Source organism: Pantherophis guttatus, chromosome 8 (genome assembly GCF_059756535.1).
Source record: "Pantherophis guttatus breed Tessera chromosome 8, ASM5975653v1, whole genome shotgun sequence".
NCBI classification, from domain to species: Eukaryota; Metazoa; Chordata; class Lepidosauria; order Squamata; family Colubridae; genus Pantherophis; species Pantherophis guttatus.
In genome coordinates this window covers 20,546,984-20,572,698 of record NC_142070.1, presented here as the reverse complement: position 1 = coordinate 20,572,698, position 25,715 = coordinate 20,546,984, and the positions used below count along the sequence as shown (strand labels likewise).

At 36.1% G+C, this 25,715-nt stretch overlaps 1 protein-coding gene across 1 annotated transcript in view; it reads right to left on the bottom strand.

The window, feature by feature from the left end:
• MTTP (microsomal triglyceride transfer protein) overlaps positions 1-25,018 on the bottom strand; it is a 37,533-nt gene extending 12,515 nt beyond the window's left edge. Inside the window, exons 1-11 of the mRNA XM_034442159.3 lie at positions 24,874-25,018; positions 17,852-18,039; positions 17,000-17,143; positions 13,982-14,089; positions 11,231-11,347; positions 10,590-10,729; positions 9,687-9,837; positions 6,655-6,815; positions 5,109-5,277; positions 3,542-3,649; positions 997-1,209 (exon numbers count right to left, since the gene is read on the bottom strand). Coding sequence (XP_034298050.1) covers positions 997-1,209; positions 3,542-3,649; positions 5,109-5,277; positions 6,655-6,815; positions 9,687-9,837; positions 10,590-10,729; positions 11,231-11,347; positions 13,982-14,089; positions 17,000-17,143; positions 17,852-18,039; positions 24,874-24,955 — 1,581 coding nt within the window. The 5' untranslated portion in view covers positions 24,956-25,018. The remainder of the gene's footprint in view (positions 1-996; positions 1,210-3,541; positions 3,650-5,108; positions 5,278-6,654; positions 6,816-9,686; positions 9,838-10,589; positions 10,730-11,230; positions 11,348-13,981; positions 14,090-16,999; positions 17,144-17,851; positions 18,040-24,873) is intronic.
• Positions 25,019-25,715: the final 697 nt, after the last annotated feature.

Below are 25,715 nucleotides of genomic sequence, written 5' to 3'. Positions count from 1 at the left end.
CCTCCTGATAAATGCTTCTTTTACCTTCTGTTTAATAAATGTTTACCTTCCTTCTAATAGGGAGAATTATCAGAGATTTTTGATTTTTAGTCTTTGGATAAAATGTTTCCATCAAGATTACAAGAATGAAAATCTGAAAGTAAGGAGGCTGTCCAAGGATTACCTTGCCTGCAGCTTTTCCAAATTTAGATTTAGAAAATTTTAAAACAAGAGTTGGCAATATGGGACTTGCAATAAGCCAGACAGCGTATGTAAATTGCTCAAGTTCCATTAAAATTACATTTTTAATTGTAAGAATTTTTAACTCTCACATGAGATCACCAAAATTCCATAAGGTTTCATAGCTCAAGAATTTAACATTTTAAAGATTTGATGATCTAGCCAAATTTTCTGGAAGGGCAGAATGACAGCTGGTGCTTAAAATGGTTGCTGATGTAAAAAAACCCATAAAGGTATACTCATCAGTCTCTTGATTTTTGCATGAGAACTCAATAATCTTTGTGGCTTCTTCGGTAAAATACATATATGCATTTACAACTTCTCTCTCTAAATGAAGGACCATCATTATCCAACACTCCCATCTTATTGTTCCTATTACCCATCTCCTCCCACTTATGACTGCATGACGGTAACTTTGTTGCTTGTATCTTTATGATTTATATTGATTGTTTCCTAGTATGATTTGATTACTTATTTGTACCCTATGACTATCATTAAGTGTTGTACCTTATGATTCTTGATGAATGTATCTTGTCTTTTTATGTACACTGAGAACATATGCACCAAAGACAAATTCCTTGTGTTTCCAATCACACTTGGCCAATAAAGAATTCTATTCTATTCTATTCTATTCTATTCTATTCTATTCTATTCTATTCTATTCTATTCTATCCTATCCTATCCTATCCTATCCTATCCTATCCTATCCTATCCTATCCTATCCTATCCTATTCTATCCTATCCTATCCTATTCTACTGTGTGTACTTTTTATTTACCTCAGCAGTTATGGATGAATGATCATATCGCTGTAGAGCAGTAACAGCAATGTTGCTGATAGGTCCTTCTCCTGACTCAGCGAATTTCAGCAGCACAGGAACAGCTTCTGGCAAAAGGGCATTTTTCAGTGCCAAAAGGAACATCTTCACATCATCAGCTTTATCTGCTCTGTTCAAGCCTTGGAATATCAGTTTCTTGGCTTCCACAACAGCCTGGAAAGAATCCACCCCACTATATTAATAGTGCACCAAAGAGAATTTAGGGGAACCTACTGTAGTAAAATGAAGAGAAATTTTTAAAGAAAACTATGAATCAAGAACAATATACAGGTAGTCCTTGACTTATGATCACAATTGAGCCCAAAATTTCGGTTGCTAAGCAAGACCCTTGTTAAGTGACTTTTAAGGCTTTTCTTGCCACAATTGTTAAGTGAATCGGGCTTCCCCATTGACTTTGCTTGTCAGAAGGTCGCAAAGGGGGATCGTGTGACCGTGGGGTCACTGCAACAGCTGCAAGTGTGAAAAACAGTTATGTCACTTTTTTCAGCGTCAGTTTCATTTTGAATGGTCACTGAAGGAATGGTCATAAGTCAAGGACTACCTATATTACACTTTATTACAAGTCATCCATTGGGCTTTCTTCTTGGATTTGATGAATCTAATAAAGCAGAGGTGTCAAACTCGCATCAGGGTTGTGCTTGACCTTGGGGGCCCAGGGTGTGCGTGACATGGCTGGGCGTGTCCATGGTGGGCGTGTCCAGCTTGATGTCACTCTGCCAGATGCGGCCTCCCCAGGCTCTGTTTTTGCTGGCAGAGGGCTGCAGAAGGCCATCGCAGCCGAAAACGGAGCCTGGGCTGGCCATATGCGGACTCCCTGAGCTATGTATGTATGTATGTATGTATGTATGTATGTATGTATGTATGTATTTATTTATTTATTTATTCATTAAATTTTTATACCGCCCCCTCTCCCGAAGGACTCGGGGCGGTGAATTAAAATACATTAAAACGAAATTAAATTATCTTTGACTTCTCCAATTTAAAACCCCTTGCCCATAAAATTCCCCAATTAAAAGATTTTTAACCCAGCCCGGCTTGCTGAAATAAAAAAGTCTCCAGGGCCCGGCGGAAGGTACGGAGGTCTGGGATCAGTCGTATCCCTGGGGGTAGCTCATTCCAGAGGGCGGGTGCTGGCAGAGGCACCGTGGGCCAGTCCTTTGCTGTTTCCAGGGCGGCCCCACAGGCCAGATCTAAGCACCCCACAGGTCAGATTTGGCCCGTGGGCCTTGAGTTTGACACTCCTGTAATAAAGTATTCAATCAAAATATTATGTATATGAAATTAATTATGATTTAAGCCTTTGGGCAGGAGTTCACTGAAAAGTATCATATTGGTCTATTCTTCAGGGCTTTATGGGCAAATCTGTTCATGTTAAGGACTGTATTTCCTCAGGAGTCTTTGGTAAGGACCTACATAATGGGGAGAGAGGTGTAATAATATGTGGAAATGCCATTAGGAGAAAGGGGAAGAGCTTCATCTCTTATTCTCTTTCTAACAATTCCTTCTCTTTTCCAAGTAGCAACCAATGGGAAAAGGGCAAAAATCTCTTTTTTTGAAGTGATTTTGTGCAGTGGGTTTTGGAAATTAGTACAAGAGCCACATGTGGCTTGCAGATTGTCTAGATCTAATTTGGGATGGGAGTAGGGGAGGTGAAGCAAGCATCTGTGAGCTATTTTAAGAGCAAAATACTATTGTGGCTGCTACTATGGGCCTTTTATATATAGCCTAGATAGCATACCATTGTACTCTGCAGTATATGGAAGTGACACACTCCCTCACCCCCCAGTGACCATGCTATCCTTTCCTGGCTGGATAACATTACAGCAGTAGCCAAGCAAAGAAAACAGAAAGCAGAAAGAGGCTAATACAAGTAGAAGAGAATAAGGATGAGAGATAATAAAGGAGTGGGGAAAACAACGTAAGAATTATTTGGAAGGTAGTCCTTAAGGGGCAGAAATTGAATAAAGGAAAGGGAAATTGTCAGAGGCACAGAGAAGGGAAGGTTTTTTTCAAGCAAACGGGAACTTAATAATTGGAGTCAGTAATAGTCAGAGGAACTTAAATGAAGTTTCATATTTGCATTAAGTGCATACAGGTAGTCTTCAACTTACACCCATAATGGAACCTGCTCATTCTCAGTTATAAGTCGTGACAGTCATAAAATTTTATTATCTTTTTTGTGGCAGTCTTTAAACAAACCAATGGTCTGCTATGAGCATATTTCTGCCAAAAACTGGAAGTAAATGCTGGTTTTTAGCAAAACCGTTGTAAAATAGTTGTGATTGTGGGATGCCTAAACCAGCCATAAATGTGGCCTGATTGCCAAGATCTTGAAATTCAGTCATGTGTACACAGGGGGTTGTCCATCAGAACTTTGAACCTGGATTGTAAGCAGCCTCCAGGAAGGTCCATTGTAACCTCTAACAGTTGCTAAGTATTGCATTGTTTTCTCCCGAACTCTTGTAGGAAACTAGAAAACACTTACAGGCAGTTTGCAGCCTCCCACGTTGCACAGTTTTCTGATGAGTGCGCCGGCAATAATAATAACCATTTCTCTGATTTCATTATTACCAATTGGACTCCTGTATTTATTCTGTTGTATTAAAAAAAAAGTCAACAGTGTTAAATCTAACATTTAAAAATATCTACTATGATCCCTTTGGGTGATTTGGCACAAACATTTTTCTGAAATTTGGCTTACACAAAGCTAGCATGACCTAACCCTACTGGTTTTCTCTAAAGCTTTAAAGATTTGATTGTGCCAAATCTGCCAAACTTGGGACCTGAGTATGTGGTTGAACCCATATCATGGCTGATTACGCTGTTTGCTTGGTTTTATCTAAGTTGCTATATTATTTCTTATTTGTTATCTTTTGATTTTGTTTTGATTTTTTTTAAAAAAAAATTGATTTATATGCCGCCCTTCTCCGGAGACTCAGGGCGGCTTACAATGCATTAAGCAATAGCCTTCATACTTTTGTATATTTATACAAAGTCAGCTTATTGCCCCCACAAACTGGGTCCTCAATTTACCCACCTTAGAAAGGATGGAAGGCTGAGTCAACCTTGAGCCTGATGAGAATTGAACTCCAGTAATTGCAGGCAGCTGGATGTTAAATGCTGCCTTAGGAGGCATTAGCCTCCTACGCCACTCAGGCTCTTCAGATTTCCTGGAAGCCACCAAGAGACATATCTGGGATGGGTGTTCATATAAATTGAATCAATTAATAAAATAAATAAATGACCCCAATCCTCTCAAGGAACTGTTCTGTTTAATGACTGGAGGGAATAATACTCCTTATTCAAGAAGGACCAGCCTACCTACCAATGTGCTGTGCAACAGACAATATTTTATAAAATATAAAATAGCCAGTGATTTGGAAAAAAAATATTCTCATGAAGAATTGGAGCAGTTCTGCTGAATGGGAAAGGATCAACGACGGACTGATATTCATCTCATCACGAGGAAACTACAGATCTGCTGCTCTATAGAGCAGCTTCTGGCTATCAGTTTTAAAATGAGGTTTTTAATTAAGAATCAGGAGAGAAAAAAACAATCCGTATTGCAGTATGAAAGGTGGGGAAATTTAAACTTACCCTTCCCATTCATAACTTCGAATAAGCATCTCTTTTCTCTCCACATTAAAATTAGCAGAGGAGAGGAGAAAAGTCCCATTAAATAGCACCCCCAAATATTTTTCTTAGCGATAATTGCATGCCAGGAAGGAGAGGAATTTTAACCACATTTTTTGTGCATTTTCCTTAATAGTACTGATTTTTTTGAATTCCAAGCACTTATTTAGCTTTAGTCATAAGGCCTTTGTTTTTACTTTATTATTTTTACCATGTTGCTAATGGCACTACTGTAAGTGCAACCCAAACCAAAGGCTGTATCAAAAGCTAATCTCATTTGTTTCAAAGAAGCTCATTTCCAGGTGACTTTCAAAAGCTCATGTTCAACTCTCCAGAAAAGGGTGTTTCTCAAGGAAAAAAAATATATGTTCTTAAATACTGCTATAGTCACGTTTCCTTGACTGCCACGGGTAACTTACAATTAAAGATCTGAGTAATAACTCATTGGGATGAGAAGTGAAACCCGAAGCATAGAGGAACCGTTCCTGAAGGAGAGATCCACTCTTGTTCTTGAAATCCAGAAAATCCAACATCGCTTCCAGAGAGGCTGAAGTATGTGTGGACGCCACCACATCAACTAGTTGGGGACTGTTTGGAGGCCAAGCAGAGAAAATAAAAAGTTGATAATTATTTATTTTAAAACACATTGCTGTTGCTGTGTCTTCCTGCATTTTTAATAAATGTATTGGATTACAGGTAGTCCTTGCTTACTGACTATAGTTACAACAGCATTAAATAAGGAGATTGGTCCTTGTGGTTGTGCCTGTTGCAGCCCCTTCCCCACCCCTACACACCATTATGGGATCCCAGTTTAGATGCTCGGCAACTATCTGGTAATTACAATGGTTGCTGTGTTCTACTGTCACAATTGTCATTTTCCATCTTCCTGCCGGTTTCTGTCAAACAAATTCAATGGGAAAACTGGCAGGAGTTGCAAACGTTGATTGTGTGGCATCCACATGACGGACTGATAGAGTTGCCAGTCCCAATTGCCCTTTTTATGCCAGGACTACCTGCAGAATGTTTTATGTTACTACTGTTCAGTTTGAACAGCTACACAACAGGTTTGGGCAACGCTAACTTCCATAACAAAAATTCCAGACAACGATGGCTGGCAGCAAAAGGTTATTGTTGTTCTATGTCTCTTTTCTGCCATCTACTGATTTTGGATAATTTTTGCAATTCAAAACTACTTGAGGCTAAAGTTAGATCTGAAAGCAGGATAATAAGGCCTGAGTAACAAGGAAATTGTTTGATGATAATAATAATAATAATAATAATAATAATAATAATAATAATAATAATAATAATAATAATAACTGACCTGCTAGTGATTGGCTTATGGCTTACACAGGAAAAAACATAGGGACCTCTGATCTAGTTCATAGTGGCTTGAAAACAGTGCATATTGAGCTAACAAGCAAGAACCACAACACTGCTTTGGTATTAAATTCATATTGACCCTAATAATCTTATATAAGATATATAAGATAGGAGCCTTGATGGAGCAGCGGACTAAAGTGCTGTTAAATAGCACTTAGCTGCCAGCTGCCTGCAATTACTGCGAGTTCAAATCTCACCAGGTTCGAGTTTGACTCAGCCTTCCATCCTTCCAAGGTAGGTAAAATGAGGACCCGGATTATGGAGACAATAAGATGATTTTATATAAAAAAGAACACCGCTTGGGGGGGCCGAAAGCCCTACTAAGCAGGTATATACAAAAGTATGAAGGCTATTGCTTAACGCATTGTAAGCCGCCCTGAGTCTCCGGAGAAGGGCGGCATATAAATCAAACCAATAAATAAATAAATAAATAAATAAATAAATAAATAAATAAATAAATAAATAAATAAATCTAATCTTATATAATTTTACAAAATACAATAAATCTTTTTCCAACGCTTACTGAAATTTAAAATGGGGCTGTTACTCCAGAAAGCGTAAAACCCATTCCCAGTAACTCACAGTATTTCTGTATTATTTTCATTTCTCAGTAGCTGTAAGATTTCTTCTTTTGTTGCTTTCTTCAGGCTCTCGATAAATGACAAAAATCCTTTTGCGGCATCGGCTTTTGAAAGATTATCTGGTTCAAGCTGTTTTCGGATGACCATCCACTGCTGAAACAGCTGCCAGAAAAATACACAGTTTGAACCTTTGCACCTTAAAAAGTTTGTCCTCTGTGTGTTGCTTGTAACTGGTCTGGTGTATTACCTACTCTCTTCTGATAAGAGCTGAAAGGCCAAAGCTTCTCCAGCTTTAGCCTGGTTTTTTAAAGAGGGCCTGAGCTTTTGATCCCATCAGGCTTTTTCATTTTTTTCAGAGAAATCAGAAAGGGAATGAGAAAGTAAACCTGAGGTGATCAGAAAAACATTTGTGAGGAAGAGGAAATACAGTATGTTGACCAATAGATTTTATAAAATAGCTAACCTAGTTCATACCTTTACAGAATTTTAAATGTAATAATCAATACTTGATATGTCATCCAAAAAGAAACTGAGACCCAGTGCCATTAAAAACCACAGAGTTGGCTCTGCAAATGCCAAGGTTGTTAACCAAATTAACAGCCAATTAAGTTCAGGAAGACCAGGTAAGAAGCTTAACGTTGACTTGCCTTGACTTTCTTTGGTTTAGGAACAAATGAAAGGGAAATACAGTATTTGAAGACTGAGTTATTATAGCCGATATAAACAAAGTAGAGTTTTAATATTTCGTATAAAGTCTGAATTGATTTTCCTCAAGGGCTGACAATAATGTTAGTAGCAGAGGCGTCATTGATTCTGGATTCTGAGTTCTAGGTTGTATATTAGCCAAAGCTAGTAAAAGACCTGGCTGTTTACCGTAGGGTAATCAATCACGTAAGATCCAGAATCACTCCCAAACTTTCAAGTATGGCACTCTTCTGCCCACTCCACAAGTACACCTGAATCATCTGGATTCAGCTTTAATTTACTGTACTTCATTCAACCCAATATTGACTTAAGGAAAGCAACACCTTCACATATAAGAATTCCAGTAGCGTACTGCTCAAAATCCTCTAATGAACTGCCCCATCTATTTCATATGGGTACTGAATGCATATATCCAGTGGTGGGATTCAGCCAGTTCGCACCACTTTGGGAGAACCGGTTGTTAACTTTCTGGGCAGTTTGGCAAACTGGTTGTTGAAAGAAATCATTAGGGCAGAGAACCAGTTGTCAAATTACTTGAATTCCACCACTGCATATATCCATACTGAAGATAGAATGGAACCGTAAAATAACTCTTGATTTGAGGATCTATTTTTCCACTTGACACCATTTGATTATCAAGCATATTACATATTCACACTCTTCTGGATAAAAAAACAAATGCTATACGCTTCACTAAGAATAAATCCCATAACATTCCATAAAATCTTATTTTGAATAGATATACATAAACCCACAATATTGGTGCCGGACCAGTATTATTTTAAATCTTCAGATGCCTCATTTCAAAAGTCTGATTTTTATGTTGAAATGTCTTGTGAAGTTTTGTCATGTGAAAAAAAAATGTTTGAATGTTCAAACAACTTCCAGTACAGAGCTGAGTGAATATTTTGACCACTGCTACCATATACAGCCACTTCTGTTATCCAGTATTATCTCTGGCATTCTTTAGAGCAAGCTCAGCTGTTTCTTCCAGCAATGTTTATTACAGCTCTCCTAACTAGGAAATTAGGAGCTCAGTTCAGCCTTTGCTAAAATACCTTATCTCTTATTGGGCCAGAGTTATTAAGCAATAGTAGCAGATGCTAATTCCAAATAGCACTACTATAATTTCAGCAGTACAAGTTCACCTTACCTGAATTGTAATTAAACATACAGAAGCAATGATGAGTGAGATAGAAGCTATTTCTGGAGCCTTAATGAATGGGAAGGGAGTACTAATAGCTCAGGACACAGCTGGAGATTATAAACTTCAACTGAGCATCCCTATATATCCTATGCTAAATATTGCTTTATAGCCAAGAATGTATGACCCAAGGCCTTGGGATTGTATGTGGCCCACATTTTCAAAATCTTGTGTGTGATGCTTACAGCTCCTCTGAAAGTTGTGTTGAATGAAATATTTGGCAACGAAAAATATTGTAAATATATGAGGGGTGATTGGGACATGGTGGCTCAGTGGCTAAGACGCTGAGCTTGTTGATCGAAAGGCAGTTCAGCAGTTCGAATCCTGAGTGCTGCGTAACAGGGTGAGCTCCTGTTACTTGTCTCAGCTTCTGCCAATCTAGCAGTTCGAAAGCACATAAAAAATGCAAGTAGAAAAAAAGGGACCACCTTTGGTGGGAAGGTAACAGTGTTCCGTGTGCCTTTGGCATTTAGTCATGCTGACCACAAGACCACGGAGATGTCTTCAGACAGAGCTGGTTCTTCAGCTTTGAAATGGAGATGAGCACTGCCCCCTAGTGTCGGGAACGACTAGCACATATGTGCGAGGGGAACTTTTACCGTTACCTTATGAGGTGTGATTATGTTAATTATTAAATATATTTTCATTTTAAAATTTAAAAGTAAAGTTAAAATGTTTGTGTTAAACCCCCAATTTTTGGAGTCTGTCCCCAATATGCCATTTAAAAGCAAAGTGTAACTTTAACCCCAAAAGTTGCCTCCTCCTCCTCATTTATGGACATTTAGTCTCTACAATCATACTGAGGAAGGATGGATGAATAATAAATAAACTTTCTATTGGTGAGGTTTCCCTGAGATGGTCCAAGCAATGTTGCATGATAGAATTCTCAGTTGTACAATTACTGGAGAAGAATAGGGCACTATGGGATAAGGCCTTCAAAACTATTCACATACAGTTCAAAATCTTGGAATTAGGCTCAGAAGCATAACTACAGTAGCAGTGAATATATTTCCCAGATAAAATAATCTCAAATTCTTTAATTCCTTCCAGTACCTCTTCAGCTATGGCCATTTCAATAGTACATAACTATTATATTTCTTTTCATATATTTCTTTATGACTTACTGATGGACAACTTTTGCATTCATCAGAGACAGGATCTGCCATCAAAGAAATTGCCACATAATTTGAATCCAGAGCCTTTATAATGCTGGCAACTTGCTTCCCAGCCTTCATTCTTGGACCAGCTTCAGTGGACTTCAGTTCCAGTTTCTGCCTGTATGTATACATAAGCAAGCAGTTCAACAAGACTGCCTCCTCTAACACAAACAGTTTAAAATGGCTACATGTGTTGGCAAGGACCACAAGACATATATATTCTGAGATATATATAACTGAGTAATGGTTATAATCAAGGGTATATCTATTTCTGGTAAAATTCATGCAAATAAGGAATCAGATATTGTGTAGAGCTGCAGCATTTTTTAAAAAGAAAAGATTTGTTTAGATTTGACAGATCATCTGTAGACTTTGGTATTCCTGAGAACAACAGGAAAAAGTCAGGCTCTGTGAAGCATTCGGATGAAGAGCCTCTCTTCGGATTATTAAAGCAGTTGTATCATTTGCAGAATTTGTTTGGCTGTTTTGAAAGCCATCCTTGGCTGTTTAGATGAGTGGTTGGGGCTAAAAAATATATCTATATGCATTCACCCCAATTAGGGAGAAATTTCCAGGTAGCTATTCAAGATTTTTAATGATGCATCTGTTTTAATGTGTTGAGGAGATATGCTTTGCTTATATGTTTGCAAAGCACTTCTTCCAAGCCTAATTAATGCAAAACAACGATAGCAATAATAAACACATTAAGCTTCTTGAATTATATATACAAAAATATTGTTTTCAAAATGTTTTCCCATTGCTTTTAAATTATAGTACTTGGGATATCAATAAAGGTAAAGGTTAAAAGCTTTATTAATTGGATTTGACCATTGGAAATTTTCTGAAAAATAGACAAAGAAACCACCTTACTTGGAAATAACTTTTGCATCAATAAGTTGCAGAGATTTCAAATTAAAAATATGATTTTCTTCAGCCCGCACAGATTTAATGAAGCTGTCCTCCAGTACATAAATTACAGCGGAAGTGGATTTTTTCTTCACCTCGAAGAGCTGAAAAATGATTTTATATAAATAAAAATACATAAATAAATAAAATTAGAAACTAATTCTCCAAATTACATCAACCTTTTTTTCTAATACTGTTTGCCAGATATAAACTTACTTGAATTTATCTTGTTCTAAATTATAATATGGAATCATCAATTAATAGTGGTAAACAAAAGAAAGCAAATCAAGTAGAATCAATTGCCACAATTTAGGATGATATATCCCGATTTTTAAAAAATCAATAAAAGATTAAGAAATTTGAAAAAGTACTTATTGAACCATACTAGCTTTCATTGTCCCCAAACCATGTTTTCTTTACTCAGTATTATTTGAACCTTTGGGGATTTTTTGTCTGATGCAAAAAAAAAAAAAATTTAATTGTCATAGTTCTGAAAGTATCTAAGTGACTAGAGTTTTACTGAAGAAAGTAATTCAGGATGGGGACCACAAGATTAAAAGCCAAGAATTAGCCAAGTTGTAGAAAAGTTGTGTACCCTACTGTACCTGATTGCGGTTGGTTACACTTGGCTGTTCTAACTGGCAAGAGTTCAAGGCTTTCACTTTAGTGATCTGATTCTGCCGAGCTTGATAAGTCACATTGCATTTTCCACAGATATCGATCTAGAGAACAGATGAAATAAACATGTTGGTGTATCAAAGACTTGCTGACCAACTTTTTTTTTTTTTTTTTACAAAATAGTCTTTGCTTTTCATTATAAATATTGTCAAAGTACTAGCACAACTAATAAAATCATGTAACTGCAGCAATAAAGCAACTCGGTTTCTACCCAAGGCAAATTTTACCTCAGTAAAAGAATTTTCTTTTTTTTTTTTTAAAGTTTTTTTATTAATAATTCAAATTTAAAAAACAATGGACATGGTTTGACATCTTCAGTTTCTAACATTTCCGTCTAATTCAGATTAATAAATAATATATTCCTTAATCTATACACAAATTTACATATATCTTACTTCTTACATGCCAAGCATACTACATAGTTCCTCCTAAACAACTATATCCATATCCAATCAACTTATATTACACACACAAGTTCAGTATACATTGACATATATATTTCTAGACATTCACTACACCTTCTTCTTGGCATTCTTTCTCTTGTCTAACCATTCATAAAATTTAGTCCAGATTTCATAATATGTTGATTCACTTTTATTTTTGAGTTCCAATGTGAGTCTGTCCATTTTTGCACAATTGAAGATTTTACATAACACTTCTTCTAATGAAGGAATTTTCTTTAAGACTATAGCTGGTGAAGGAAAGATTTGTAGCCCCAATAGTTCTAACTCCCACTAGAGCAGTGTTTCTCAACCTTGGCCGCTGGACGATGTGTGGGCTTCAACTCCCAGAATTCCCCAGCCAGCTCTGCTAGCTGGGGAATTCTGGGAGTTGAAGTCCACACATCGTCCAGCGGCCAAGGTTGAAAAACACTGCACTAGAGTGATAATTTTTAAAATCCATAGGATAATTACAAAGAAGTGTTTAATATTAATTAAAACCTAGTTCATGTATTACATTAAGGCATTATTTGCTTAACTACGTTCTGTTGATTAAGCCACAACTTGATGTGTGTTCATATACTACACTATGCCACGAAGCATGGCTCAGAAACCAGACAGAGTGGATCCACTTGTTCACAAGAAACAAAACTGACTAATTTGTGTCAACATTCTTCACGCTAACATTACAACTCTAAATATTTGCTCAGGATTTGACTATTCATTTTTCTTTCTGACATCAAAGAGGAGACAAGAAGAGGTCCAAATTTTCTCTATAAGTCTTTTATTGTTATACTGTCTTAATCTAACCTTTACTCTGGATTTCCAAATAAATTGATGTCTGCACAAGGAGGAGAGGCAGGGCAAATGATGTCACATGTACCATAATGGCATTGGACACAATGACATCAGAACACATAAGTTGACATTGGAGCCTTAGAGGTAATTGGCCATCAAGAGGCCTTTATTCAAACACTCAAGTGAATCAGATAGTTCTGTTTAATTTACAACTGATATTTGTGTGGAAACTTTACAAACCAAGCACCAAATATTAAATGTATTTGTATCCCAACGAGTCATGGTTTGTCAACTATGGTTTCATCAAATAAATTATAGTTGAGTAGAACCAAACAAAACTATATTCCTATCTTAGATTCCCCAGTTTTCTTCAGGTGAATTTACAATAGGCTGAGATGAGAAACGGTGGCAAACATGTTGAAACAAAGGGTTTAGCGAAAGGGAATGAGCATTTCACAGATTCACTGAATGGTTTTCAACATAGGATACATGTGCAGCAAATACATTCATTTTTTGTAACAATCATTTTTATTTATCTATTAAATTTATTTTCTGCCAATCTTACTGTGGGGCTACTCTGGGTGGCTTACAATAATAAAAAGGAAGAAAATGAAAGAAGTATAAATAGAAGTAAAATATTAGAACAATAGAATAAACAATGAAAAAGAACACAATGAGAATGCATCAAAAAAGACGAATGGGTGGAGAGCACAGCGTAAGGTGGGAGGTGGAGTCTGCCATCAATCTAGCTGCTACCTACAGCATCAAAGTCCACCATTTGGTTCCCAAGCCAACTTCCAAAACCAGGTCTTTAGGCTCTTATATTTATACTTATATATATATATATATATAGATGTAATGTAATAGAATGTAACGTAATATATTTACATTTATACTGTTAATATAGCACTCCATGGTTGTGACTTCATTTGGTCTTGGTCTTAACCCTTACTTTGAGGGCAATAATACTTCAGCAGATTTATCAATGTCATTACTGGTGGTGTTTTAATTAAATTACAAGCTTCTTATATAACATGCATAAGACATACTCATTTATGTTTTGCTCTTTAAAACTTTGTCCTCAACATTGTAAGAGGGTGGCACTCACTGCAATAATTTCTGCCCAAATGTGAACATATACCTAAAAAAGACTTGTATATTTTTTACAAAAATCTATATCCCCTTTTCTCTTCTTTTTTAATGATGTATCTTGTCTTCAAGAGTAATATCCTATCTGTTCCTGTTCTTTATTCTTTATTCTCTTTATTCCTTTGTTTTTATAATTTTATTGTATCTTTCTATGCTGTTTGGTTATAGTATACACCATCCAGAGTCAATTTGGAAGTGCATGGTGCTAAATTAAATAAATTTAATATGTTAAGTATTCTCCTATTAAAATCACAAAGAAACACATTTAGCATGCATGACAGAATAGAGTACCTCGCTTGTAGTTCCAGAGTTTAGCTGTATTTGAAACAAGCTAGCCAGGCCTCTCTTAAGATTCTTGATAATAGAAGGTTCATCTTCATAACCGTAGAAATTTTTAACCTAGAATGTGTGGTGGAGAGAGAAAGAGAGAATTTGTAATAAGAATACATTTTAATTTAAAAACTATCCTCCAAAATTCCAGTCATTATTTATTATTAATTTATCAGTTATTAATATTAGAAGATGAGTCAGTATTTTATTCTACACACATATGTCCCAAAGCAGATCCAGGCTGTCATCTTTCCAGCTGACAAACTCAGCATCTTTAATCACTGAGCTATTGCACCCTTTTTCCAGGTCTGATATCGAACACTGATTTTTAATGAGAAAATGAGAAGGTTTTATCCAGCTTTTCACAATCTGGCAACCTCCAAATTATTGTAAATCAATTTCCAGAATTTCTCATGTCTACATATCCTAAAGTGAGTTCCTGGCATCTTCAATTTTAAAAAAGATCAGAAGGTGAAACCCTAGCTACTCAAAACCCTGGAGAACCACTACCAGACTAGATTACTGGTAGCTAAAAGTTACATTCTATCCCATTTTTAAAAAAAATAGCTATAGTCCATCCCTTACTGAAATTGGGCAACAATACAGTAAAATATTGGGAGAGATGGAGAGATGTCTATGGTGATTCTCAAGCATCCAGATCATGGCTATTCCAAAAGTGCTTTTTCCAAAAGGCAGCTGGACTATGATGCTTTTTTTCCTTGAAAACATTTTGCTTCTCACCAAGAACTGAAAAAGCCTTTTGGAAAAGCACCTTTGGGAGAGATGGAGAAGATATTAAATTTTGAGACACATCAGAAATCTTCTAGATGACATGAATGCCTCCAGAGGGTGCATGTTGTGTTTTTCTGGGAACTCATAATCTAAACAATATATGGGTTTTTTTTCATATTCCTCAAAGCATAAATATTTTTGCACTCATCCTGCAGAGCACAGACAATGGCTAAAATGATGATGATGATGATGATGATGATGATGATGATGATGATGATGATGACAACGACGACATTCTCATGATGTTTTCTTTACCATCCCCAGCCCATAACAGTATTAAAATAGTATTTATTGTTTCTCTTATGGAGATTCTCAGTTATCCAGGTCATGGTCGTCCCAAAGGTGCTTTTTCAAGAGACAACTGGACTTTCTTGCTTTTTTTTGAAGACATTTCACTTCTCATCCAAGAAGCTTCTCCAGTTCTTAATACGATTTCTCTTAATACAATCTTTACCATAGAGATTGCACAAGATGCTTGTGTTGGTATCATGGCCTGGGACCAATCTTCATACCACCATGTATTCTCAGAAACTGAGAAAAAGTGTCCCAAAATGATTGCCTCCCCTAATTAAGTGAAAATAAATGAATCTCTCTCTCTCTCTGGGATGGCAGGAGGAAACTACTAATGTTAGTTCTATTTGACAGTAGTCATGGACACCGATTTAACGTCAAGATATGATAAGAAATTTACTTAATACGCTCACCTTTCATAGTAACCCCTTTTTTGCCACCCCAGCAGAAATTTTGAGATAACATATATCTTGGCCCTTATTCTAAGCTATGTAATCAGTCAAAAATGAACTATAGCGAAATTAATAACACAAGGACGTGTCAGACGCAGAGTGATCTTTGCACTGGCTGCTGCATCTGAATTTAAACCACAAGACTTTGTCCTTTCAGCTAGCACTCGAGCAGTTATAACTTGCTGAGCTCCTGCCCATTCTGCATACATTTATAAGGGTTACACAATAAATATGTTATCTCTTAATGGCACTCCATTGATACATTTTGGCATCCCTTTGAGAGCAGTATTCTATTTCCATGATAAAGGCAGAACATTTTCAAGCCACGTAGGTGAATCTTATTTGAAGTCCTTCTCATTCACCCTCGAAATGCCATTTTTCCATCTTCAGATCATAAAGCTTTCACCAGTGGGATCATAGCATGGGATCTGATACAGAGTGGGCTCACCAGCCTTTTTATCCTGTGCTCTTTGTTAAATGCAAAAGAGGCCCAGGAGGTTTAGTGTAGCCCACACAATTCAAATTGCTTTTCTATGATGCATTCTGACTCTCCCTGGCATTAAACTGGAATGGAGAATCCAAGATATGAATGGATGTGTGGGGATGGATTACCCACAAGCTAACCCACTCATGAAACCCTTTCATCATGTGATCTAATACAGCTTCTCCACCCAAAAACACTGTCCACCCTCGACATTTTATTTTGATTGCTCTGGCAGAGAGTGAAGGCAAAAAGCCAATCTGTCCACTCCACAACTAGCATAATATGCTCAAAGCAGTCATGATGATGTAGGTGTGTGTGGTTTTTTTTAATGCTGGGATTTAGTACATTGGCCATGTAGATTCTATCAGGGCTGTGCTGAGATCTGGATTTCAAGCGATTCAGAGAACATGTGGGTGTGCATGTAACACTTGTTGGGATCACCTTAAAGCAGCTGCAGCTGACACACAATCCTGGAAAAGACACATTGGTTGTATAGTGTTCCCCACAGTTGCTACATGCGTGCCTCCAAGGGCAACCACTGGTGGGGGAGGGGCTCAAAATGTAAGGATGGCAGCCATTAATGCCCAAGTGAAGCCCAACCCCGTTCTACGTGTGTCGTGGCATGCAGAAAGAAAGAACTGAACTTTTGATTGTGCAAATTTTTGTGCTCTTTGCCCTCTCCTGACACTCAATGCCATTGCAAGTTCTTAATCGCAGTGTATGCTTAGAATGTGGATCTTTGCCCAGCCATATTAGCTATCAGAGATTTACTAAATCTTCTCCTGCTATTGATTGCATGGAACTAACAAGGCAGCTTCTGAGCATGTGCTGGTCATATAATACATGGTGACTGGGTTACATATCATTTAGCCACCGATAGATAGATAGATAAATAGATAGATAGATAGATAGATAGATGAGTAAAACCTTTAAAATGAACCTTTCTATTTATTCTCTTACCTTTCCACGAATCCAGTGCAGAAATACAGGCCTTTTTAAAGCAGCAAGATGCTCTTCTTCATATAGTTTATTGGTGTTTTTCTGCTGAAAAATGTCTTTTGCTACAGGACGCTCATTCACATTTTCAAGTGATACATCTGTAATCTGGAAAGGTAAAAAAACCCAATAAAATAAAATGGGACAAAATCAACTAATTTTCAGTGGGAGTTTATTTCCCCAGAGTTAATTTCTCCTTTCTTCAATTATTTTTTAAAATGTATTTTGTATTTTATCTGAATACTGGTTGTATATTTCAAAATGGCTTTTCAAAAACCAATGTGTAACCTGCGATTTCTATTGTGATTATTGCAAAGCAATCAGTCTTATACAGATTGGCCAAAGACAATGAATTCACATAGCACACTAACTCATAATGTGATTTGTTTTTGATTTACTATAATGTGATTTTATAAATCTGGCTTTTGTTCTATTAAATGAGAGTTTACATAAGCATCCTGAAATGATTAAACTCTATATAATTGATAGGTCTTCCCCAATGAGTCTTAAATACTGGAAAATTCTAAGTAGAATCTCTATATTTCTCATTTGGTTTCAATTCACTAACTTGCTAACTTTGAGCCTGATAGCTCCTTATGTTGAAACCTGCATCTCACCATTTAACATTGAACATCGTGGGCTATACTTTCTAAGTAAACAATGCAATATTAAATGCCTTCAATTTCAAAACACATTCTATATTTTCTATAAATAGAATTTAATCACATTTTACATCTTGACTTACATTAACTAAACTTGCATTACCCAAATTATCAGAAAATGTTTTTATAACATTATGTTACAATAATTGCCTACCACAATTTTGATCAACTGGTCATCGTCATTGTTGGGATTTCTCCATATTAAGTTGACATCCACTCCAGAGGAAATTCGATAGCCCACACTCTCGTGGGGTAAACCTCTCACTCTGTCGATAAGAACTTGGGTGGAATAGGCAAATTTATATAATTTGTCATTGTTTATTCGAGGACCAGTATTGTGGCCTATATGAAGAAAAAAATAATTGCAGAAAGTGTTGCATCAGCGGTAAGCTAAAGTACAAAGAGGCCATCATATTATATTCCTATCTCCAAAGCATATGACAGATTCAAGACAACTCTTAAACTTACCTCTGATCAGATTCACCACAAAGGTTCCTCATATTGAACCTTAAGAGTCTTTCTAGAATGATGCTTTTTAATAAACTTTTGTGAATCATATTTGCACTAAAACTCTATTTAAAACTAGTCACTTTTAATGAAAGAGTAACGGAGTAGCATACCCAAACCATCATTCCAGGATTAAAAACAGGAACAGTCTTATATAGGAAAGCCCTACGGAAATATAGGAAAATATATAAATAAAAATAAATGTCTATCTATCTATCTATCTATCTATCTATCTATCTATCTATCTACCTACCTATCTATCTATCTATCTATCTATCTATCTATCTATCTATCTGTTTGTGTGTGTGTGTATTTATATATGTATGTATATATACACTATGTGTGTGTATATATGTATGTGTGTGTGTGGGTGGGTGTATATGTATACACACACACACACACACAAAATCTTTCCTACTGGTAGCATTCTATAATAACCTACTGTGCTGCAAATAATTTTTCAATGCTATTATTTCAACAAAATTTTCAACAGGTGACTGGCAGGGTCAGGGTTTATAAGGAAAGTAATGTGTCTCTGTATCATATCCATCCATTTCAAGGCCATCCCTACTATTAGACGTAGTAAGGCTGTTGGCTGAGGTTGTAGCTATTGGGATGAATGGTGTAGCAGCAAAATACTGAACTGCACTCCCGAACTGGGTATATCATTTAATTTGACCTTCAACTTTTCACTCATTTATTAGAAACTTTGCATTAAGATATCTTCTTGTAATTGCTTCCCAGCCTTTGGCTAAGATCAAATGTATTTCATTTGTTAGAAATATATGCATATATCTATTTTCCTCTCTGCTTCCCATGCTTTTTTATTTTCATATCCATGTATTAAATTATATGTCAGTATTCTACATTTGAAACTATCTTGGGTATTTTTGCAGAAGCAGCGCATAAAAACCACAGAAATAATAAATAAAACACAGACTTTAAAAAAATTCTTAATACATCCTGGGTTAGAAAAATTCTAATATGTTTAGCCTGTTAATTTATTTTTAAATTTGATTTATCTTTTTTAGAATTTCCTGTTTGCTATGTCTGATCTATTGGCTTAGAGTACCTTACAATAATTTGATACATTTTACCTGATGATAAACTGTGACAAATAATAGTTTTAAATGCTAATGCACAATTAAACGTGATTGTTTAATTAATAAGTATCTATTTGCATCTGCACCACTTTAATGTACATTGCTTTCCATTGAATATTATTCTCCTTCTGATACATTTGCAGAGTTTATTCATGTAAATGTAGATTTCCCTAAATAGTACTAGATATACGTTTTAATGCAGTATGTTGAGATTCTCACGTAAGGCAGGAGGGCCTCTGTTATCTACACATGTTGCAGAGAGAAACGAGTACATGCAACTTGAATAACTATTTTAGTGGCTGTCATTACAACTTTCTATAATTAACTCCTGGTGCTGTATAATAGAGAAAACTATGCTGCCTGAGCTGAGACAGCTGTCAGGGACAGTACCTTTTATTAGTACTCCTGGCATAGACAACACATGCAGTTTTAACCATTAGCTGGCTCTAAGTTTACACTTGCTGTGTCTTACAGCATTAGTTCACTATTTATACCCAAAAACAGCAAGCAGTTTGGAGAAAATATTAAGCTATAGCATTACACATGTATTTTCTGCTGTAATCTGACTGAATCCCTCTGAAAAGTATTATTTATTTACATAGAAATATACTTTTAATATAGAAATATTTTACATACATAAACAATCAAAATATGATAATTAAAATCAGTTTTATTACAAAAGCATCTGTGTTGTTTCAATTGTGATTCTAGGCAGTTGCAACAAAATATCAATACTATCAAAATAAATTTAACACAACTCCAATATTGTCACAGAAAGCATCCCAACTTATAAGCATCCCAACTTATAAGCATCCCAACTTATATGACCACCAAGTGGTCATGATAAATTTGGGTTCACTTTTGCCAATTATCTGATCATTCTAATGCACAAACATATTCTTTTATAATAAATTACTAAAATGGAGTGAAGGCAATATTACCAGTAGATATCTATATACTCAGGCTAATTTAATGTTCTACATTTATCGTTATCGGATCACAGAGCCTTTAAAAAAATCTTCCATGAAGACAGACTTTAAGTCCTGCTATAGTCCAAAGGTCGCAATTGTACAATGGATGTTATAATTGCAGAGATAACACAAATATAATTAAGGGAATACCGTTCAATGCAGATTAATAGAAAAAAAATGGAGACTTTTCCATGCTTCCATATAATTGCATATTGCTGAATTAAACATTATGTTTATGACATTTTTGAAAATGCTTAACGCTGTTAGTGTTCTTTAAAAAGAAAAGCGGCTGTTTAGAACCCCAATCTGCTGCTGTAATCCAGATTTGGAGCAGAGCCCACATCAGTTTGCCACTCAAAATCCACGTTCCCACCTGCTATTTGCCCTTTAGCTTTTCTGCACTTCCCCTTGGCTAATGTACAAATTATCCTAAATAGCAAGGATAGGATATTAGTAATTTCTGTGAGATATATATATATATATATATATATATATATATATATATATACCAAATTTATATTTCGCTGATATAATTTGGTATAAAATTTGGTATAAAATGGTTTGTCGTGAATGCGACTGTTTGAGGGCTCTTGGATTGGAGTTCAAAGGCGAAAGGGATGCAGTATGCTCCCTCCCACATGCTGAGGTAGACCAGGTGCCTCGATAGATATATATTAATGTATATGTATATGTATATGTATATATGATATGCATATACATATACATATACACACACATGCACACATACAGGACATTATAGACATGTACAGAAAAGTATGTCAGAAATACATGTGTGCGTATATCTCACATATTTGTCTATCCACTTTTGGTCAAAAACTAAGGAAAGTAGATGTAATAAAATATTAAAAATAAGAAATGGTGTACGGTCTCTTGCTTGGGTGGGGGGTTGGACTAGATGACCTACAAGGTCCCTTCCAACTCTGTTATGCTGTTATTTCAATGGAACAGAAAACACTTTATTCTGCTTAAAAGCAGAAAAGCGCCCCCCCCAATTAAAAACCTCGTATCTCAACTAATTCTACTCAGTGAACACATTATTTTTCCCAAAGTTGTCCATCCTAGATATACAGCACAATAGTAACTTTTCGTCACTATGGGGTTCTCTCTGTGACTAGACGATCTGTTCTCCAGACACTGGCTTCTATTTTAGCATCACTGCTTGTCTTGTATTTGTTTAAATTGGGCTGCCTCCAACTGAAGAAAAACACACTGACAAGAGAGGTACTTCTTGGAAAAGCAAAAGGCCACCCTACACTTCTCATCTGGGTCAGGAAATTAAGGAATACATTGCTTAGAATGTGTTAGCTTACGTTTTTCCTCCCACAGTAAGCAACGAATGGCTCCAACACAAACTCAAAAAAAAAAAAAAAAAGGTGGGAGTGTTTTCAGTGTATTATTCATAATTCTTTTTTTTTTTAATAGCATGAATGAAATGCAACACATTTTCAAAACTGCCTTCAATAGGAATTTAGTCTATGGTACATATATGTGTGTGTGTGTGTGAACAGGCTAAACAGAATTCATTTCCAGGGGGACATGGCCATTATGAGGGCACGAATAAATTCCCAATCTTTTTAATGTGCAAAAAATAGCTCAGAGCTTCAGCCATGGACACATTTTTTTTTATTTGCCACCCCCCAAGTAGCCACTATCCATTCATTAATTTAGTTATATAAATTGCATTTCCTTCCTAATTTTTTAAATTATTCAGATTTCTAACTACCCGCTAAAATACGTTCGCCCAGAAATATGTAGGCTAGAATAATAAAAAAAAAAAAACTCCACGCATTTCAATGAAAGGACATTAAAATGCAACTACACCCAACAATATATATATAACCGTATGTCAAAATAAAAATGACAGAAGACAAATAAGAGAGAAGAAACCACATTTAAAAACAGAGACAACAAGGCATGCCGTTGAAGCAAGGTCCAAGATAAATTGGCTTTAGGAAAAAAAATTTAAAAAAACGATTAGGATGTTTTTGGAGAGGACGTCCACAGCGAGGAGCCCCTCACCTTGCTGTCACTCAGCAGGAACACTCAGAAAAGGTCAATGGAAGATTATGCCAGCATTTGAGTAGGCACATGTATCTAGAAGCAATTCTTCAGTAAATCCTCACACTATGAAAGGTTTTGAAAGGACTGAACTTTAAGACTTAGGCAGAAAGCTCAGTTGTCACTCAGCTGAGTGAAAAGGATGGACACCACACACGGGCAGGGTTTGTTGATCACATCTTAAAGCAAGTAAGCTAAGCACATTGTAATTTAAAGGTGGGGCACTCAACTCCCCAAATATATTGCCCATGTTTCCATTTGTTCCCTGAAATCATACTATGCAACAGTGATGAAATCCAATTTTTTTTACTACTGGTTCTGTGGGCATGGCTTGGTGGGCGTAGTGTGGTGTGGTGTGGCTTGGTGGGTGTGGCAGGGGAAGGATATTGCAAAAACTCCATTCCCTCCCCACTCCTGGGGGAAGGATATTGCAAAATCCCCATTCCCTCCCCACTCTGGGGCCAGCCAGAGGTGGTATTTGCTGGTTCTCCGAACTACTCAAAATTTCCGCTACCGGTTCTCCAGAATCTGTCAGAACCTGCTGGATTTCACCCCTGCTATGCAAGCAATTGGATCTAAAAGTTGCTTAAAAGACAATGAGGATGTCAAGGTACTCTCTCATATCTCTCTCCTTGCAGGTTTCCCTGCAAGCAGGTGCCAAACTCCATTCAAAAATGATCTAGAAAATGCATTTCACCTGAGAGTACCCGCACTTGGTTAGCAGCCAAGTTACCTGACCGCCTTGCTCAGAACATAGTTCAATATGCCTTCCTTATCACCTCTTTTAATGAACTGATAAATCTTTATCAATGAGGACCAGACCATCTGCAAGACTCCACCTATTATTCCTTGCTAGGTGTAGTAAGCAAGGAGCCATTGTGCTTAATTACACACCTTCTTGTTCACATCCACCCTTACTCCTAAAATTTGATCAGTTACATGACAATGTGATTAAATAAAATATAAAAATAAAAAATATAGATATTAAAAAACATATAGATTTTTAAAATTGACTAATCTACTTTCATTATAATACCCAGTCATTATGAGAAGCCTTGTCCTTAAAACCTTTTGCAAATGTGGCTCAGTGTGCTGCAAGATATTCCACTATATTTTTGTTAAGCAACTTTGGAAAAAACCATGGAAAAACTCTGCCAAATGAAACTGTAAGTATATAGTCCCTTACTACAATCCCTGCACAGGGTAAGCTAGATAATTCCTTGCTTGTGGTTTCTTCTGTATTTGCATTTCAATGGAATATAACCATCACATCTTGTCACAGATTGTAATAAAGTAATTGGAATGAAACATTCAATCATTTCTTCTATTCTGCTATTTAAATTATCAGCCAAGGTCATTTTCGATCTGATCACTGAACAGAGGCAGGCAGTTCTATAAATTGGCTTTCCATACTAGCATATATTTTTAAATCTCTTGGAAATGTTGTAGTTAATGTCTGCTAAATATCCTACTTCCAAAGTCAAAGGAACATAGTTCTGTTTATAAAGACATACATCTTGAAACCTAGAAATTCTATCTTGATCTCTTGCATTATGCAGCTGTTTCTCTTATACTCATGTAGACTGATGGGCTTGACTACCCCTTCCTTCCAAATACAGCTAGCTACCTTTCTTTCTCATTGATAGACCCAGTATTTAAATAGTTTATGGTTTACCATTAAGATTTTACAAGCAGGTTATCTGTCATTGTTTTAACAGGACGTTCCAAGATATTTAAGAGCATGGAGAGTTAAAGAAGATAGTGCACTGCACTTTGCTAAACAACTATGTTGCTATAAATACTTGTCATACCTTAGATCAAACAGATCTCTATTGAAAAGCTGCCCTGGTATTATATTCTAAATCTGAATCATTTCAGTCCAATATGAAAAAATATAAGAAGACAGATTGAAAAAAATTGCTGGATAGCAGGTGAAGTCTTTGATGAAATATATTATATTTACTGGTACATTGTTTAAATGTACACATGCAAATGTACATATAGTTAATTCACACAAAACCTATCCTAGCGGGAAGAAAGTTCTCTTCTTTATTCAGATAACGGCACCCTCAACCAATTTTTGCAAAACCAACAAATATTTGATGCCCTGAAAAGCAAATATGTGTCAACTATTGGTCATGACTACACGAGACGTTAATAAATGGCAGCGAAAACTGTTCAGAAATCATTCCCATTGGTTTAAAAGATCTGGTCTAGATTAGAACAACTATTTTCTTAAACCTTTTTAAAGTAGATTTCTGTGAATAATTTCAGCGTTAAAGCAGAAATCCAGATTCCATAAGAAGAAAGACCAAACTTGCTCCAAACTATTGAAGGTTCACAAAGCAATCCATTTAACACAATCTCCCCCACCTCAATCCCTACCTCCCAATTAATTCAAAATGATCTAGATATAAGAGATCCACATAAGTAAAATCTACAATGTACCTTCACCTCTCTCGTTAAAAGGCAGATACACATCTATTAATGCAAGTCAAAAGATTAAAGCAACTTACCTTTGACTGATGCTGAATATGTGGAAATGATGCATGGGAAAAGCACAGTAAGAAGAACCATGGCTGGCTCACAAATTATCATATTGGGAATAATGTATGGAAATTGTAAAGTGAACTGCTCTGATTGAAATGAAATCTACAAAGAAGTCTTCTATCTGCCACAATGGTGTTTATCTAGATGTAGTAAGAGTCAGATTCCAAATTCCACACTTGGGTTCTAAGTTCATTAAAGGGCTTTCTAGTTAATTATTGAAAACTGAGGTAATTTGTGTTTAAGTATTTTATTCTTTTCTTAAGCTTTCATTACTACATGCTAAAAGATGTATAAAATGTTAGCCAGTGTATTATATGTGTGTTTGCCCAATTTCCTTTAAACTTCGTAAATGCAATGGGAATTACTGCAGAAGACATATAATGGATAAATCTCATGAAAAAATAGTCTTTTAAATATTTGCACTGTGTGGTATTATCTATTTAAGAACTTTAAAACATACTTTGTCCTTCCTATGTTTTTGCCCCTAAATGCTTTTATCATGCCACTGTCTTACTCCTGATTTTTAACAGAAAACAGACACTTTGAAAAACTGTTTTCACATGTTTGCAGCATTCATGGAACAAATTATAGTCAGAGTGCACTCTATTTAATTCTAACAACTGCACAGAGTTGCTATGAGTCAGGAAGTATAAACATTTTATCATTATGGTCAGCCAGATGTTTAGGTCAGATTTGGCATTTTTATCCATCTGTTAAGTCTTTCCCAAGGACCTGGGATTGGCACACGTTATTGATTGGTGGCATTAAAGGTATTGCAGCAGGATGTAAGCTGTTCCAAGTAAAACTG